General features: G+C 43.2%; 1 protein-coding gene across 2 annotated transcripts in view; it reads left to right on the top strand.

The window, feature by feature from the left end:
- Nucleotides 1-14,174, top strand: part of CFTR (CF transmembrane conductance regulator) — a 96,564-nt gene extending 82,390 nt beyond the window's left edge. For both annotated transcript variants that reach the window (XM_080390995.1, XM_080390994.1), the window contains 4 exons: nt 7,524-7,613; nt 10,888-11,060; nt 11,428-11,533; nt 12,785-14,174. In XM_080390995.1, coding sequence (XP_080247121.1) covers nt 7,524-7,613; nt 10,888-11,060; nt 11,428-11,533; nt 12,785-12,991 — 576 coding nt within the window. In that variant the 3' untranslated portion in view covers nt 12,992-14,174. The remainder of the gene's footprint in view (nt 1-7,523; nt 7,614-10,887; nt 11,061-11,427; nt 11,534-12,784) is intronic.

Below are 14,174 nucleotides of genomic sequence, written 5' to 3' on the forward strand. Positions count from 1 at the left end.
ACTCAAGTCACTGTGGTCTCTCCTTATCTAGGTCAGTGTTATGAAGGTGAGGTTTGACTCTAACCAGGATGTTCCTGATGGCACTGTCTTGGCTTTAGTAGCTGTTAAAAGATGCTGAGGTGCTCATGCTGGAAACACAATGGCTTTGATTTTGCAAAGATCAAGAGGGATTCAGAATTTATTTTTTCTACTTAATGATCAATTTTGAGTTGTGATAGCTTCCCTTTCAAAAATGGTATCCCACAGTAGCCTGAATGATATTTATGTAAAGTAGGTGTGCAAAGAAGGCACAACTCACTCTGCTGTGTGCACTTCACAATCATGCTTGAAATTTCCTCAAAGGCAGCAATTTTTTAGCGCTTCAGCCTTGCCAGAACAGACTCTTTCTTCACTGCCAAGTTACACCCTCAACAAAACAGAGCCAGGAGAGCAGTGACGAGTCCACTGGTTGGATTAATATCTTGCCTAAGCCCTACCAGCAGCCTGGTTGGTCATATGCTGCCTGCTGAGCTGAGGCTTCGCAAGCTGCCCTTTGATAGCTGCCCTGTCATCACCCTTTCTGTCCTCTCTTTGACATTTTCACTCTGTCTGTACCTGTAAATTTTTATTTCTTTATTATTGCTGGTTCAGTTCTGCAGCATGATTGTTGCTTGCAAGTATGAAGAAAGTCACCCCTTCAGATAGAGGCAGCTGTGCAGTGAGCTGCAAATGCAGCTGCATCTAGTTAGTTTGGAGGACAGGTATGTTATACAGCTGTCATCCAAAGCATGGCTGTATAGGATGAAGTATGCTTTTACCAGTATAAGCTGTGTCCATTGTGAAATTTTCCTATACAGCCAAGTATAACTTTCTGTATTGGAAGGGACTTCCCTGTCTCTCCCATAGACATCCTTTTGCTCTCAGCCCTTTCTTCCTTTGAGATGTGGTTGCCCAGCAGGGTTTGTGCTTTCCGTCTCCAGCTGTCCTAGGAGAACACATGGACTGAGGAGAAAAATGAATACTTGGTAGCAAATAGCCTCATTTTTTCAGCAAAAAATATGATTAATAATTCCCATAGGTGAGTACTCACTATAAAGTCACTAATGATATAGAAAACATTACTCTGCAGCTATCAGCAAAATGCGAGAGCCATTTGTTATATGAGCAATGTAACTTGGCATTCTGCTAGTGAGGTGCATTGTTAGTTCATTGTTAAAATTACACATTTAGTTCAGTTTGGAAGCCCCTGGTGCATAGATCAACACCAAAAAAATCCCAGCCGTCCATTCTCTGGAAGGTTATGAGAATTGCCAGCCTGTTTGCATGCTTCAGTTCGCAGTTCCTGTCCCAAAGCCTTGCCAAAGAACTGCACGTTATGCCTCGAAAGTTCCCACATGCAGAACAAAATGAAGTTTTCACTAGCACTTTCCCGGCAGGGAAGAGACATGGCATATGCCACCCTGCCTTTCCCAGCAGAACAAAGGTAGCGTTTTGTTCTTTGCCATTCACCTAAGGCTTCAGAATGGGAAGAAAAGGAGAAAAAAAAAAACCCACAAACTTGTCTTTCCTTTCTTGAGAGGCTGGCCTGCAGCAACACCTCGATATTTTCTGTCTCCAGGAGAGATTTTGCAAACAAAAGGAGAACAGAGCTCTACCTGAGGCATACTTCCTCTTGAAAACTTCCCAACACTTTCCTTCGCTTTCTTCCCTAATTTTTCCAATATAGAAGTGCTCTTCCTCAGTGGGAACCTCACTGATGTGTACCTGTGTAGCACGCACAGCACCCTAACACACTGCCATCCACTCCAGGCAATGCAGGGTGCTCAGGGATCATGCTAAGCTAGAGCAAAGGCAAAAACCTGTTTCTTTCAGTGTCTCAAATCCATCTGTCAGCGCACTGCAGTGGTGTGAAGGAGTAAATAAATCATACAAAATCTGTTTCCTGGAGCACACACAAGGAAGCTCCTTCGTGTAGCTCCTCACAGGCCTGTGCTGCTGAAGCACAGCCTGACCACAGTGCTGCTACTGCAGGATGTTTGTCATTCTTATGCAAAGCAATTACTCCAGCGATAACAAACTGTTTGAAGTATAATCACAGCCCATCATCCCTTCTTTCTGGGCAGTCCTTTCTTATGCCTCTTCTGCAAGAGTTTCTCCACCACATTACCAGGGTGATGACATTCAGCAGCATCTGGTTTCAACACTCTGAAGCTCTTTTGTGTACAGATCCTCACACAGATTGCATCCTGAAATATTTAATGGAGTCAAATTGGGAAAATGCCTTCAGAAATTTGGCTTTGAATGGATAACAGGAGACCTGCAGCCAATTTTTCATTAAAATAATTGAGGAGAAACCCAGGACCCATAAGGTGCTGCTAGCTCAAAGGAAGGGGATGACTTCTCATATCTTCTTGAGTGTTATTCCACTGCATTCTTGTGGCTCTCACACTGTTTTCTATGTATAAGTACTCCATATAGAGTTAAAATCAAGCTTAGTGTGAAGAATGAGGTTACTACTGTTCGTAGGACTGCCAGCTGACAAAAAAAAAAGATCACTTTTGCTTCTTTATTCTCCTCAAGAAGTGAAATTTTGCAACCTTTATCTTTGTAGTTCCAATTTTTCTGTAGCAATTTCTTTGTTCCCTGTACCTGCCTCTCTACCTGTCTGTCTCCAGCACTGTTTCATTGCTTCTCATACCCTTCAGGACTGTTCGCTTTCAGTTCTGGGGGTGGCTGTTTTGCAGCATGCCAGGGCAGTTCTGCCCAGTGCAGCCTGCTGAGCAGCACTGCTCCCCAGAGATGGTCCCACAGAGGGTCCTGCAGAGGCTGGGTTCCTGCAGGGCAGCGAGAGGAGTCAGCATCACCATAGCTGGAAGCATCTGCTGCACCAGGCCTATGCACACATTGCACCTGAGGACATTTAACAACCCCACATGCTTATTTCTGCCAGTATACACATTGTTCTCTGCATCATGGGTTCAGTGTTGCCAGGAGCACAGCACTTGTGTTTACCAGTAAGCATTATGGGAGGCAGAGGTTTTAGCATCTTATAGGATCATAGAATGGTTTGGGCTGAAAGGGACCTTAAAGATCTTCTGTTTCCAACCCCCGTGCCATGGGCAGGGACACCTTCCACTAGACCAGGCTGATCAAAGCCCCATCCAGCCTGGCCTTAGAACACTCCCAGGGATGGGGCATCCACAACTTCTCTGGGAAACCTGTGCCAGTGCCTCACCACTCTCATAGTGAAGAGTTTCTTCCTTGTATCTAACGTGAATCTACCCTCTTTCAATTTCAAATCATTCCTCCTTGTCCTAGCACTACAAGCCCTTGTGAAAAGTCCCTCTCCAGCTTTCTCGTAGGCCCCCGTCAGGTACTGGAAGGCTGCTCTAAGGTCTCCCTGAAGCCTTCTCTTCTCCAGGCTGAGCAACCCCAAGTCTCTCAGCCTGTCTTCGCAGGAGAGGAGCTCCAGCCCTCTGGTCATCTTTGTGGCCCTGCTGTGGACTCCCTGCAACAGATCCATGTCCTTCTTATGTTGGAGCCCCCAGAGCTGAATGCAGTACTGCAGGTGGGTCTCATGAGAGTGGAGTAGAGAGGGAGAATAATCTCTGTCAACCTGCTGGCCAAGCTTATTTTGATGCAGCCCAGGATACACTTGGCTTTCTGGGCTGCAAGCACACATTGAGTTGTTCCTCCAACAGATATTGGGGTGGTTGAAGTCCCCCATGAGGTCTAGGGCTTGTGAATGTGAGGCTGCTCCTGTCTGTCTATAGATAGGCAGTCTGTAGCAGATCCCCACTACAATGTTACCTCTCCCTGCCCTCCCTTTAATCCTGAGCTATCAGGTCTCCATCAGCTCTTCATCCATCCCCAGGCAGAGCTTCATGAACTCCAGCCGGTCATTGACATAGATGGCAGCACCCTCCTTGTCACCCCTGCCTGTTCTTCTTAAAAGGCCTGTAGCTTTCCATTCCAGCACTCCAGTCATAGGCGCCATCCCACCGTGTCTCCATGACGCCAGTAAGATCATAGCCCTGCTGGCCTGAACATGTCTCTTAACTCCTCTTGTTTATTCCCTATGCTTCGTGCGTTTGCATAGAGGCAATTAAGAGGGCCCCTGATGAAGCTGTCTTACTGGCTGGAGCTGCTGGAGTTCCTTTGTGCTGCTCTTCAATTGCTCTTCTGCTGACCTCTGATCCCTCGCCACACTCTGGGCATCTGTTGCTGGCACTGGCATCTAACTGCTAGGAGTGAGATGAATTGAGGTCCCCCTCGCCCAGCATTAGTTTAAAGCCCTCTTCATGGGAGGACATTACAGAACTGCTCCCCAAAAACTTGCAGGTCTTCATTGCTCCTGTGTTTTTATTCTTGTCTGTAAATATTATGTCAATGTAAAGTCCCTAAAGGACGCTTACGATAACTCTGTAGCATATGTAGAATACTAAAGCATTCCTGTAGCAATTTGATTTTCTTTCATGTTGATATTGTTGCCATAATATATATGAAGTGGAAGAGGCTACATGGAGGTCTGTGTGTGGAGCTGGTGTCAGGTTCCAGCTGATGCTGTGTTTGCTCTCCAGCATGGAGAACTTCCAGCTTCCACGAGCGTATGGGAACAATGGTCCATGTGTCTGACTGGGAACCTTCAAATGGGTTGTCTCTGTTGCCACAGCAGCTACTGTCAGCCAAGATACTCTTGCTCCTTAGCAGCCTCTTCTCAACTGATCGTTTTACTCTTCTGTATGTATTGCTTAGGTACTCCAGGATCTTGATTCTCATAACAAATAATTTAGGAAGCTTATTGCCATAAGCTGGGTGTATCCCACACCATAACCAGTACCAGCCACTGAGAGGGGGTTAAAGCCCTTCAGAGGGTTTGATTTACAATATTTGGGGTGGTCAGCACATAAACATGACCATATTTATATTCCTGAGTGTTTTGCTTGTGGATGGATGTCAGGTCTGAGAAACTGTTGTATGATCATGCCTATTATCAATCTGGGTGAATTTGAGCAAGTGACAGAGAAGCAGATGGTTCCAGATTTGCTGCCGGTCTCCCAAGCCATCCATCCCCCTTTCCAATGGTCTCCTTATTTCTACTTCTTCAGTATTTATAAACAACACATAAGTCCATGAGGCTTTGGGTTTGGGTTTTTTTTTCACTTTAGACTTCTAGCTTTTAAGAATGTTTGGGGTTGGGTTTTTTTTTTTCTTTTTAAGTGAACTCTAAACTGCCCATGTAACTCACATGATATTTACTCAAGTGAACCCTATGTGGTTTCTAACGAGCTGGGAGGAGAGAGGTGTTGAAATGGAGAGGTAGGTACCAGATTTCAGGACAATGAAATATTTACCTTGTGGGGGGGAAGGTACTTTTGGAAATAGCTTGCTTTTAGTGCCCTGCTTCTTGAAAGCACTGTTATTAGGAATAACAGCAGTCTCAAAAGAAAGTAGTTCCCTTTATTTCTCTGCCTGTTGCACTTCAGCAGGAATGTTATTCAGCCCTATCTTCTTTAAAACTGGTTTGTTTGATTAACTGTTCTTTACCACTGAGAAATGAAAATACCTATTCCATTAGTTAAATGTATGGTGCTCAAAGTGTGAACAAACCCGTGTCTGACACTGTTTCCACGGCATTATTGTTTCCACCGCACCCACTTACCTGGAAGAATCTAATCCTGCTGCAAATATGTTGCCCCACTCACGCCACCAAACCAGTGCTGGGCATGGGAAAGGGACTGCGCTGTACTTCACTGAAGCATTCATTGTTATTAACAGTAATTATTAGAAAGGCAAGAGTCTACTCTTCCCCTCTAGTCTCTACCAAAAGTACTTCAATGGTTTCTAGCTGCCTGTGCTGCTGCCTCGCTGCAGCCCAGTCGCCGGCACTGCAGTGACTGGTACCATTGCACTTTAATCCACCCCACTGGCTACAGGGCACCACAGTGCAGTGCTTTTCTCCTCTGCTCTCTTGAATCAGGTACTTCCTTCTCTGTTACACCAAAGAAGTTATTTGCAACGGCTTACGTATCTTAATTAAGCAAATTAATTAATGATTTTTTCCCTCTGCCATGTTTAAACTTTTAATTAATCATAATTAAATTATTTATGTAAATATATGTATAAATCACTTTGAAATCTGATGAAAGAATGCCCAAGTTCCCAGGTTAGATTAGGTGGAAATTTAAAGCCAAACTCTGGGAAAGTACTTGCCAAGTATATTCTCTCAGCCCTTTTCTGCTGGTACAGCCAGTCCTTCGCTGCTTTTGGTAGTGTTCGACTACCAAGACTACAAGAAATGACATGGCTGTGAATCACTGGCATTTCAACACATTTTCTCTAAATAAATATTTTCTTTAGAAACACAAAAGAGAGGAAAATCATTGTCTCACATCTTTCCTCTTGGTATTTGTTCCGTATGTACAAGGAAAGAGTGACCAAATGATAATATTTCTCAACAATGCATTGACAGTCTTTGAGATCAAGTTCTCCCAGCTACAAGCAGCAGTCGTACCTTGCAGCACAGAAAGCAACAGCTTGATTTTATCTCTTAAGAAATGTTGTGCAACTTCAGTGTCTCTTGAAAAACCTCACTTCTACCAGAATCTGACACACCCACCCTATGTAAAAAGAGATTAAATAAACATTTAATTTTGTCTGAGTCATTGCTTTTCAAGCTAAAACCCGTGTATTTAAGGGACGTTCACTGAAATCTGCTTGCCTAAAATGATGAGAAAAGCAGAACCAAGCAGTAAACTTCAGTGCGAGAAGGATGCGCTGTCAGTGCTAGGCTAGGAAAGATGCATCCACTTCGTCCTGTGTGCTGAAAGGAAGGCACAGGGCAGAGCAGGGACGGAGCACGGGCTGTAGCATCTGTCGGGAATTTTCAGAAATGATCAGAGCGAGTTTTGCTGCAACAGTCATGAATCAGGTCATGCTGTGTCACGTCTCAGTGATGTGGCAGTGAAAGAGAAAAAAGAAACCTCTTTTGAGATAGGACTGGGACATGGTGAAATGTCAGGTAACAGAAGGATGCTGGTATATGTTTGGCTACAATTGATTAGGCAAAGAGAAATTCACTAATGAAAAACAACTTAGGACAATGTCCCTGAATACTGACAAATACCCAACAGTTTTCTTCTTTTAGAACAAAATTGTGGGAACATACACATTGGTTTAGGGATATTTTTTTTTAATATTTATCCCATAATAAAGAATCAAAAATGGCTTTTAAAAGTCTTATTCCAAAGTGGAATTACAGAAAATCTTTTATTCTGAAAACTGCTGAAATGTGATTTTTGCAGTTATTCAGAAAAGTTTGGTTAAGTTTTTGTTAAGACAATTGCCAAAACCTGAACATAGGATTTTTAAAATACCTTTTTTTTTTTAATAATAATTTTAAAAAGAATTAATAATGTGTATTAAGCTCTATCTGGTAATTGCAGAAGGTTATTCTTTTTTCTGTATGCTTTACAATTTACAATGCTTTATACAATGTTTTAGGGTATCTATCTACCTGTGTCTGTATATCTTTTTTCTTGTAGAAAGTGTTCATATTTTCTGGAACTTTTCGGATGAATTTGGATCCTTATGGGCAATGGAAAGATGAAGAAATATGGAAAGTCGCAGAGGAGGTAAAGCTGCTTGATGTTATTTGTATCCTTCTGGTGAAGTGGTTACAGTGGTCTAGTGTAGGTCAAATGATTGTCATATATTACATTTATACAGAATCTTACAAGAAAAAAGTGCTGAGGAAAGGTAACGCTGTGCTGTAAACCATGTTTCCTTGCTACATAATAAAGAGGTGCCTTTGTCAGATTTTTTTTAAAAAATTTATAAACTTCCATACAGCACAGTCTGGATTACTCATGCAGTGATTTAGCATAGGTGGAGTTTTATGTTTGGCTGTGCTGAGTGACCCTGAGAGAAAAAAAATCAGAGGAAGCTGATATGTCAAAACATTCTGTAATCTTTTTTCATTTTAATGCTTTGCCGTATATATGAAATACATTTTTCTACCAAAATATGATCTTTTCTTCCAAGTAACAAGTGATAGGACAAAGGGAAATGTCCTCAAGTTGGGCCAGGAGAAGTTTAGATTGGATATTAGGAAAAATTTCTTCACCAAAAGGGTTGTCAAGCGTTGGAACAGGCTGCCCAGGGAAGCAGTTGAGTCACCATCCCTGGAGGGGTTTAACGGACGTGTAGATGTGGTGCTCAGGGACGTGGGGTACTGGTGGACTTGGCCGTGCTGAGTTAGCGGTTGGACTCGATGATCTTGTAAGGTCTTTTCCAGCTGAAGTGATTCTGTGATTCTATGACTACTAAACATTTTGGAGACCAGAAAAAAAAAAGTGAAAAATGCCTGTGGTCTTTCCTAGAAAAAAGATTGGTGTTTCTGGCAATAGGAAATATTTATCTTCTGCTTAGAAAGATCTTTCCCCTAAATATTTTCCAGTTATCGCCGTTCTTAGGCCGATGTAACGCCAGCCGAGAAGGAGCGCTCTCTGACACTGCATTCAGGCTTACACCCTGCTTGTGTCACGGGCGGCAAATAAGTATCGTGGAATCGTAGATTTTACGAATCTGAAGGTCGTCTTGTAATTGTACGTTGAGGTTTTCGCAACATTTTTGTTTTCGGATTCGGCGAGGCTAGGGCCCAGGTTTTGGTGGCTGTTTCCCCGCGCAGTACGGTTGTCAGATGCCACCTATTGGCTCTGGTCGCGCTTCACACATCGCACAGGTGTACGTAGCGCCTAAAGGCGGGGGAGAGCTAGGGAAAGGGCCGCAGCCGGGAACACAGATGCCTTCTTCCAAGGTACAGATTACCTAATTAATACGGACTCCACAACGAATCGGTGCCATTTGCCTTGTGCATTGCAAGTCTCAGGTATCAGAAAATGCTTACAAATGTGGGACTTGATCCAAGTTCTTCCTCTCCCATCCAGGAGGTTAACTGTGTCTCTGCTTGCTCTCTTGGCTTTATCTGATTTCTTCCCTATATTTGGAAAAGAGGCAAGTAGACACGTTCTAGGAGTAATTTACTGTCAAATAAAAACATCGTGACTTTTTTGGTTAAATGATGCGACAGCAGCTTTTCAGCTGGTCCTAGCAGAGGCAATGGGGTGCTCAGTGCTGTTTCACTGAGGCTGGGGGGAAAATGGAGTGTGGATTAAGATACCCTTTCTTGAAAAAGACAAGATTTCCTTCTGCTTTTGAGGATTGTTTTCACTGCACATGTGAATTGAGCCTGGAATTTCAAAGAGCTAAGTGTCATTTACGACAGTGTGAAAAAAAACAAACAACCTAAGTGTTTATCATTAAGGAGTCTGGCAAATCCGTATGTGATACAGAGGTTTTCATTGCACAGGTGAGACTGCAAAGCAAATATAAAAGAGTGATTGGATTGTTTACAAAGTTCACGCTCTTGAAATCTGTCTCGTTAGTGACAGTGAGTCAGTATAATTTCTGGAGCATGGCACAGAAAGAAAGTTAGCTGCCAATTTATCCCTGACCCGTGTTGGCTGCTAGGATTTAGAGGATCCTGCTGAGACCAGCCTGAGCTTGTTCTGCTCCTCAGAATCAGCTGGAGAGAGCAAGGCGCTGAATGGACAGATGTCAGATGTTTCACTTTTTATTGCTCCCATATTTCAGCGCTTGAATCTGTTGGACTTGCGTCAACTTTTGAGGCCAAGTTTTACTCTTGCAGTCAGCTGTCTGGACCCTACAGGGACACAGAGAGACCTTGTACAGTTTTAAGAGGAAAGCATCTTTCCCAGCCATTAGATGTAAAATTTAATTAAAGGACACGATGTGTGTTCAAAAGAGGGGTGAGGAACAAAGCACTGGCCTTAATTTGCTTATAAATGAAGCACAAACTCTTTGGAAACACCATGCACATACCCGTGCACCACAGTTTAATATGGTTTCCATGTAAAATGGAAACACAAAGGGTGAATTCCACTACTATTTTTTTGCCCTGGAATGCAAATTAATTGCAGATCAGTAATATTTAAAACAAACACAAAGGGATCTCTTCATAAACTACTAGGGCTGCATTTCATTTTTATAACCTTTTTTTGAAGCAATGCAACTCATGTTTGTTTCCTAGTTCTCGTATTTTACAGAAATTTCTCTGTAAATGCTACTGCTTAGGCCCAGGGACACAGTCGGTTTGGACCTGTAGAAGATGCAAAGTTTTGCTTTGAGGTGTACAAAGTCCCCCAGTGACAGCAAATCTCTTGGGCTGGATTCTGGCTGCTGGTCCAAGGGAAGCAGCTTCACTTGGCATGGGCACCGCTCTAAATGTTTTGTCACCGATGCTAGGGGGAAGCCTGTGATGCCATTAGTATAAACAAAGTGCACAATACCTTTGGGGCAGCAAAAAGGAGCAGATGGAAATGGTCTCAGAGCTATAGAAAAAACAGCTGTGGTGACCTGGGTTATTTTCTCTGTTGCTGTACGCTGTTGTAGCATACAAATTTTGGTCATTTCTTTTTACCCACCTAGTAACCAGAGAGGCCTGGTTTCCTTTCAAAAATCCCTTTCCTTAACACTTGCAATGATGTACATCACCACTGGATAAAGAATTTCAAATATGTTGCTTTCTCTAGCCTGCTAGCTGAGAATGTTTTGGTTGAAATGCCAGAAGTCGTCGTATGTGACAAACAAATCGAGCATTAACTATCAGCTTCCCAACATAAATGCTAGCATATTGTAAGAGTCAAGTATTTCTGTGCTTTTCACATCATCCAGCTACTAGCTTGTAGTCTTTATAGGACAGATTCTCCTTTTCATCCGTTTCTGTGTTCTCTTCACTGCCAGAAATGAAAGGCATTAGTTGTCACACGCACAGTCAGCAGTGACTGTATCTCACCAATTTTTCCTGTCCTTTTTTCTTTCTGGCAGGTTGGGCTGAAGTCTGTAATTGAGCAATTTCCAGGCCAACTTGATTTCGTTCTTGTGGATGGAGGCTGTGTCCTCAGCCATGGCCACAAACAGTTGATGTGCCTTGCCCGGTCAGTTCTCAGCAAAGCTAAAATCTTGCTGCTCGATGAACCGAGTGCTCACCTGGACCCTGTGTACGTTTTGTTCCTTTGTTCTGTCTTCTAATGTGAAATAAGAAAATCAGTGAGGCAGCACCAGCTAAAGAGACCTTTGGTAACTGGCCTGGTCTGTTACTAAACCTGATTTCAGTAACGTATGTTAGTAATTCTGCATGGGGGATCAGGGAAACCTAGCTACAACCTTAGATTTATAGCTGATATATATAGAAATATGGCTGATTTGTGGCAGAAATGCAGCATGCTGAGAGACCGCAGAGTGTTGGTGTCCATGCACGTGAGCTTTACAACACACAGCTAGACTATGAAATAGCATCAATAAAGTAATGGGTAGGGCCAGCACGTACATTGCAGTCTGAAACGCCAGCACTTGTTTGCCTTTCAGAACCTCCCAAGTGATCAGGAAGACCCTGAAGCATGCATTTGCCAACTGCACGGTGATACTCTCTGAACACAGGCTGGAGGCGATGCTGGAGTGCCAGCGGTTTTTGGTGAGCCTTTCTTGTAGTCTCACATATCGTTGTTTCATTACACTTGATGAACGTGCAAAGTGCACCAAGCAGAAATGATGAAGCTGGCTGGATTGGTGAGGTCATTCAGGGCAGTTGAGCAACTCGGGCACCTGCAGAAGAGCAGCAGGCTGCTGTTTGCTCTTTCACCTGAGCTGTCATAGACACCTGTGTTCAGATGGGCTGGGTCACATTATGGAAGAGCTGGATTCCTTCTTTCAACCAGAAGGAAAGGGGTGTAGGTTATCCCACTGCTCATCCAGGTGCCTTGTATTGTAGATTGGCTCAGGAGCTCCAGAAAAATCCCAGCATCTCACAGGGCTTTACCATTGCAAATGCAGGAGTGGCTGTGCTTCCCTGGAGCAACAGGAGGCTGTAGGGGGGGAAGGGGTTTCCTGGAAAGACATCTGATGGTCAGAATTGCTGATTTCTTTCATCAAACCACTTACATATTCCCTTCTCATTTAATCGAGGTGACAAAGTACAGAAGTCCTGGGGTACTTTCTTTGTTATACAAAAGTGGTTAGTGAATGAAAGAAAAGGCAAATTATGCAATTGTTCTTAAAAATGAGGTTCCTTCTGCTGTATTTTCTTGACTCTTCCATGAGGGGGGACCTTCATTTGATTAGCAGAGTGAAACATCATTTTCCATGTATATTTGCTTGTGTGTATTAGCACATCAGGAAGAATACAGCCTGAAAATGAAGCAGGCTAATCAATAAGCAGGTTCTACGTCCTTCGGGATGCGCTGCTCCTTGACGTGTGCTTCCTTCTTTGGGGAGAAGAAAGCAAAGGCGGCCTGGCACCTTGCTGGCAGCCTTCTCCCTCTGCTTGTAATACAGCTCTGGTTTCTGCATGCAGTTAACGCTTTCTTAACTGGGCAGTTTAGCAGCGTTGGGGAAATGCCATGGTATCTGGAGCCTTCAACAAACGTTCTCAGAGGTAAAAAAAAAATAAAAAAATCGCAAGGGGAAACCAGCGAGCCGAACAGCATTTTGTAACTTGTGCAATAGGCACCTTTTCTCCATGTTACAATTTTAATGCCTGGTTTTATGGTTGTAATTAGAAATTGCAAACTAGAAATTAGAAACTGCAATTGTAAATTGGGCTTTTCCTGTTAGAAGAAAATCTCTGTTATGTCTTCATGTCTCTTCCCTGCTCCATTAGTTGTGTTAGTTAAATTCTGTCAGCACCACTGTTACCCATCTTAAGAGAGTGATACCGTTTCTTCAGGTAATTGAGGACAATAAATTGCGGCAGTATGAATCGATTCAGAAGCTGCTGAACGAAAAGAGCTCCTTCAGGCAAGCCATCAGCCATGCCGACCGCCTTAAGCTACTCCCAGTACACCACAGAAACTCCAGTAAACGCAAACCTCGACCCAAAATCACTGCCTTGCAGGAGGAGACGGAAGAAGAAGTGCAGGAGACGAGGCTGTGAGACACAGTGTGAGCACACTCTTTGTGGAGTGAGTTGTCAGAAGTGTCCCACAGTGACAGGACCAGCACTTCTGAACCTGCGGGAGCCACGCACTAATTGAACCTTGCAGGACATGATCACTGCAGTGACTACACACGCATTTGGGAATTACTTTCCTTCCACGGTTAATCGTGTGCAAGTTAGTACATTCTATGAAGTTTTGCCACTTGGAATGGTAAAACCAGACTTCCTTTGAAAAGCTGCTCTGATTTGGTACAAACAGGATGGCAAGCAGAAGTAACCTGCTTAGCCTGACATAATCGTTTCAGAAAAGTTTTAGAAACGTTCTTGCTGGGGTGAGAGTCAAGACAGCAGGAAGAATATGAGAGACCCGGGTGGAAAATAGAAAAATCAGAATGTAGAAAGCTTCCTTGAAAACAACTTAAGGGACAATATCAGCAAGACGCACAGAAAAATTCCTCCTCTTTGTTTTCCATGCAGCAACGGTAATTTCAACTTAGCAGACAAAGGCCAAATGGCCTTTCATAACAGCTCACCACTCCACACGTGGAGGTGAGAACGAGAGAAGAGTGGATATTGACTTGCAGACAAGGCAACATCTGTCACATCTCCACAGCGAAGGGGGAACTGGTCTTTCCTTTTAAAACCTAGGGGACCGTCAACCCGACCCTGCGCGCACTTGCGGTGGGATGAGTGCAGGCTGACGTTAGTGTCCAGGGAGGGACTCTCCTGGCGGTGGAACTGTAAGAGTTAGCGCAGGTCTGGCACCTTTACATGCTTTTTACCCTGGCCTAAAAAAAAATAAAATAAAAAAAGAAACATCTCAGAAGTAGACTTTCATAATGGAATTAATTTTTATACTCTTCTGGTTTGCAGTTTTATGGTGAAACTGAACTTCCTCTAGGATATTTTATTTATTTTAATATTGTTGCAAACATTTACTAAGGAAATGATGTATTTTAAAAGTGATTATGTACTATAAAGAAAAATATATTTGTACAAAAAGTTTTACATGTGGATTGTTGGGTGTTGGTTTTTTTGAGTGTCACATGATAGAACTGTTAAAAAGGAGGGCAGCCCCAGAGTTAGGCCAGGTACTTTCCAGTGCTGTCTTTGTGCACTATTCTAGTGATACAGATGGTTTAGAAATATTTTTTTTCCTTTAAATAAATAAAAAAAAAAG

Source organism: Falco punctatus, assembly GCF_963210335.1.
Source record: "Falco punctatus genome assembly, chromosome: 6".
NCBI lineage: Eukaryota > Metazoa > Chordata > Aves > Falconiformes > Falconidae > Falco > Falco punctatus.